Here is a 4,846-nt window from a genome sequence, read left to right on the forward strand (position 1 = left end):
GTTAGCCACAGTTTACCATCGTTAGACACAGTTTACCACAGTTAGCCACAGTTTACCATATACATCATATTTTAAGAAATGTTTGCTAAGAGTTTATTTCAAATAAAATAATTTGCAGTCATTTGGTTTTTGTCTTGTTTATGTTATGATTTTACCCATTTTTTCTAGTCTTATGTCCTGTCATGTTGTCAGTTATTACCTGTTATTATTGGTTATTGTCAGTTATTGGTTTTTAAAATAAGTTATCGTTCATCCCTGGAATGAATGTTTGTCTTGTTTTATTTACTCTTCACCTCAGGCTGAAACACTTCCTGTAAAAAACATATTTTTCATTTCATAAATGTTTTCGTGGTGTTTGTTTTCAGACGTGCACGTCAGCGTTTGCCACACGGGACCGCCTCCGTGCGCACCTGATCCGTCACGAGGAGAAGGTTCCGTGTCACATCTGTGGGAAGCTGCTGTCGGCGGCGTACATCACCGACCACATGAGGGTCCACAACCAGGCGCAGCATCACGCCTGCCACCTCTGCAACCGCAGTAAGACCACGTGCAGCACACGTGYACGCCCTCACGTGCACACCTGACTCTCAGCCTCTGTTCCAGGCTTCACCACCCTCACCTACCTGCGGGTCCACGCTCAGAAGCACCACGGTCAGGAGTGGAAGGAGAGCGGCGGGGCGCGGGGGGGCTTCGGGGGGACGGGGACCGGCGGGGTCCTGCTCTGCCAGCTCTGCGGGGTCCAGTGTAAGACCGCCACGCAGCTCCAGGGTCACATGGGCACCCACGCCCAGCAGGGGGACCCCGCCCCCGACCAGACGAGCGCCGGCCCCGTGGGCACCACCGACGCCTCCGTCACCGTGTCCAGCCCGGGCGCCGGGGGACTCCTGGTGACCGACTGCTCCAGCATCACCCCCCAGGCCCACAGCTAGCATGCTGAGGGGGCGGGGCTCTGGGAGAGGGGAGGAGTCAGTGAGGAGGAGACGCTGCAGCTGGAACAGGTGGGTAAACACTGGCTACACCCAGCAGGGTCTGACTCCTCCCCTTTGTCCATGGGCCCGCCCCCATCTGATGAATCTGTCAATCAAACCAGTCTTATAAACAGTTTGACAACAGCCGACTTGTTTGTGTTTACCTCCAGAAAGAGCCGAAGTGTTTGTGTTTACCTCCAGAAAGAGCCGAAGTGTTTGTGTTTACCTCCAGAAAGAGCCGAAGTGTTTGTGTTTACCTCCAGAAACAGCCGAAGTGTTTGTGTTTACCTCCAGAAAGAGCCGAAGTGTTTGTGTTTACCTCCAGAAACAGCCGAAGTGTTTGTGTTTACCTGTTTTATTTTTATTTTATTTTATTTTACAGGTGTGACCAGAGGTCAGGGGAGGAAGAGAAATGGTTTGAGGAGGACCACGTTGGTCCTGGACTTTAGCTGATGTGCCTCAGCCTCAGGACCATCAGGACCATCAGGACCATTGAAGGAACAGGAGCTGGTCCTGGACTTTAGCCTCAGAAACATCAGCTGCAGGTTTCCTGTCGTGGCTCCAGCGGGTTGCTGCCATCATGTTTTATTCTTTCTGCTCATGTTTTTGTAAATCCTCTCTGTTTTTAAACATTTATATTTGATGAAATCAGTGTTTCTAAAGAGGAAGATCCAGCTGTTCTGGGTCAGAACCGGACTGGACTGGACGGTCTACAGACACTTTTCTACAACGGAATCAGATGTTTGTGTTTCTCTGCTTCAGCTGTCTGTGTTCTGCTGCTGGTTCCTGTCTATAAAGGTGATGACATCATTTGTAGTTTCCTTCCTGTGGCTCTGTGCTGATTGTAATTAACAGAGCGCCTCGTTAAGTTCCTGAAATAAACCAGTACAGTGACGTGGCTCTGACTTTATCATGTGTTCAGATTTACTTTGTGTTGCTCTTCTGTCATTACTGAAATATTTCACTTTTCTTTTCTTGAGTTTTGTTGTTTTTCTGAGTCTGAAGAACTTCTACTTGTTTTTTTACATCTGAGTCTTTCTGTCTTCACTGGGCCTCTGCTGGCCTCCGAGCCAAGTCGGCCATGTTTTTATCCAGTCGACCACAGCTCAGGCACTAAACAGTCTTTCCTGGTCCGGTGGGGTATTATTGTGGTCCTTGAATCCTTGGTCCTCCATCCAGTGGGTCCCTGGTCCAACCAGGGCTCCCCTGTTTTGACGGACGCGTGTTATCCCCGCCCGGCCCGGGTGGCCTGTATTTTAAAGGGCGCTCGTTTCTTCTGCTCGTTATGAGGGAGCGCTTGTATTCTCCGCCCGGGCGGCCCGCTCAGCTCCTCCCCACCGGGTGGCGTTGTTTACAGCGCAGTAAAAAGCACCGCCCCTCCCCCACCCGGCTTCCCCGGCTCTTCATCCCAGCAGCTAGCCAGCTAGCTTTAGCTGTCGCTGTGAAAGCGAGCCGAAGTCCGGCTGGGCCGGAGGACCTGTGAGCGGAATGACCCAGCGGGACCAGTCTTCGTCCACAGACGCCTGAAGACCGCCTCCACGGCCCGCGGAGCCGCGGGATCTCTCTCGGTGATGGACAGCTGCCGAGGAGCGGACAGCTAGCTGCAGCTAGCTCCGGCAGAGGCGGCCGGGCGACGAGCACCCACCTCGGCTGTTCCTCCTTCACCAGTCGGCCTCTTATGTCATGTCACCCCCCGGTTACAGCAGAAAGGTCAGTACAGTTCCAGAAACAGAACCAGAGTAAAAAATGAGAAGTGGGTCAGGGTTTGGAGGAGCGGTGCTTATGTGGGTCACAGCACCGAGCCGGGCTAAACTGGTTAGCTGGAACCGCTAATCCCCGGAGCTGCTAGCTTAATGCTGACGGTTTAAAGGATCATCTAATGTTTGATGATTTGTGAGAAATGTGCTGCAGTTAACTGTTAACAGTTAAAAATTAACTGTTAACAGCAGGTTTGACCTGGTTTTATGTCTTTATCTTGTCAAAGCTAAGTGGTTAGCTTGTAGCTGTTAGCTGATAACCAGCAGCTAAAGCGAACAAAGGTGAGTTAACTGGTTAGTGTTGGACTGAGTTATCTGGTTTATCTGGTTCTTGGTGGTCAGCCCGGTGTCTGGCTTTATTTTAATGTTTTTACATGATGAATCATCGCGCATCGGATTGTTTTAAATCTGTTTAATCTGTCAGCTCAGTTAATCCCAGCCTCAGCTGGTTACTAACCTGTCAGCTCAGTTAATCCCAGCTGGTTACTAACCTGTCAGCTCAGTTAATCCCAGCTGGTTACTAACCTGTCAGCTCAGTTAATCCCAGCTGGTTACTAACCTGTCAGCTCAGTTGAAAAGGTCCAGTTTTTAATCTCGATCAAACGTTGATGCTTCAGGTAACAGTTTTACACCTGATGCTCTGTTTCCTCTCATCATGTTTCATGTTTAAAGTTCAATGAAATAAAGAGGATTAAACTAAGATTATTTCCTCCTGCAGTAAATCTGAGCTTTCAGGTAAACAGGTGGTTTTAATCTGGCTGCTCTTCACTGACTGACTTCAGAAAATAATCTTACAGAAAGCTGTTTTAAAGCATCATAAAGTTGATTTATTTCTGTGTTTCTTCACAGCACCATCTCATTAATTCATCAGTTAAAAAGATAAAACTTTGATGAGTTGGTTGAAAATCACGTTATAAAGCTCATAAAATGTGTTGCCTTCAAACGTCCACTCACATTTTGTTAAGAGGCAAAGCTGCTATAATTTGAAGTTTAATTTACAAATGTTTGTTAAACTGAAAATCAGAGTAAACTGAAGGACAGATGCACTTCTGTAAAACGTGTAAGACTATGGAATAATCTGGAAAATTATTATAGAAGCATTGGATTAATTAATTCAGTTCCACTTTACAATWAGGTTCTCCTTATAGATGGTCTATGGATAGGTTATAAATTAATCTGTAATTAATCTGTAAACACTTTATAAATCAGTAAAAAGTGTTTATTATGCACCAGATAAGGACGGAGAGAGAAAACTGTCCAGTTTTTTACCAAATAATGAGACAAATCTGTTTACGTTACATTTAAGGTGCTTATTAAACTTTTCACATTAGGTTTATCTTGGAAGCACAGTAATATATTAGAAACACATATATTTACATGTAATATTGTACTGTATTACTGCATTATACACACAACTATCAAAGGGAGCCTTATTGTAAAGTGTAAAACTGTTCACTATTTATAAAGCTCCCTTATAACATTTATACATGTTTATTAGTCATTAATCAGTAGTGTGTTGTTTTACACTTTACACTAAGACTCCCTTTGATAGTTGTGGGTATTTATAATGCAGTAATACAGTATATTATGTAATTATGTGTTTCTTGGTGTTATTGTACTTACAATGTAGTAACGTAGTGTGAAATGTTTAATAAACACCTTTAGATGTAATATGTACGTGAACAGTTTTGTCTCATTTATTAAAACTGGACAGATTTCTCTGTCCTTAATTAATGCATAATAAACACTTATTACTGATTTACAAAGTGTTTACAGATGAATTAATAACCTGGTGTCTATAAACCATAAGGAGAGCCTTAATGTAAAGTGGACCAATAATTCCTTTAAAAATGATCAAAGCAAAGTTGTTAAAGAAATATGAAATAGTTTAATTAGTATTTGTATGAGTTACTGTTTGAACAGTTGACTTTTTAGTTTTGTTTTATTTGGTTTATTATTGTTTGAAATTAATATATATTTTTTGTAAATAGGAGCAGATATAAGATTTATTTTCTTCTGCTGCCTTTCATTTAATTTGATTTGTTTTTTGCTCTATGTAATGTGTTTTGTTTTGTTTTTAATAAAATGAATAAATACTATAATAATAATAATAATAATAAT

At 43.7% G+C, this 4,846-nt stretch overlaps 2 protein-coding genes across 2 annotated transcripts in view; both read left to right on the plus strand.

The window, feature by feature from the left end:
* The window catches only part of LOC106510761 (myc-associated zinc finger protein), a gene marked incomplete at its 5' end in the record, with an annotated part of 4,949 nt that extends 3,071 nt beyond the window's left edge, over positions 1-1,878 (plus strand). The window contains 3 exon segments of the mRNA XM_013999479.1: positions 366-537; positions 604-998; positions 1,351-1,878. Coding sequence (XP_013854933.1) covers positions 366-537; positions 604-929 — 498 coding nt within the window.
* Positions 1,879-2,343: 465 nt separating this feature from the next.
* Positions 2,344-4,846, plus strand: part of nlk1 (nemo-like kinase, type 1) — a gene marked incomplete at its 3' end in the record, with an annotated part of 7,776 nt that continues 5,273 nt past the window's right edge. The window contains 1 exon segment of the mRNA XM_013999480.1: positions 2,344-2,678.

The sequence above is a fragment of the Austrofundulus limnaeus genome, unplaced genomic scaffold (genome assembly GCF_001266775.1).
Source record: "Austrofundulus limnaeus strain Quisiro unplaced genomic scaffold, Austrofundulus_limnaeus-1.0 Scaffold2307, whole genome shotgun sequence".
Lineage (NCBI taxonomy): Eukaryota > Metazoa > Chordata > Actinopteri > Cyprinodontiformes > Rivulidae > Austrofundulus > Austrofundulus limnaeus.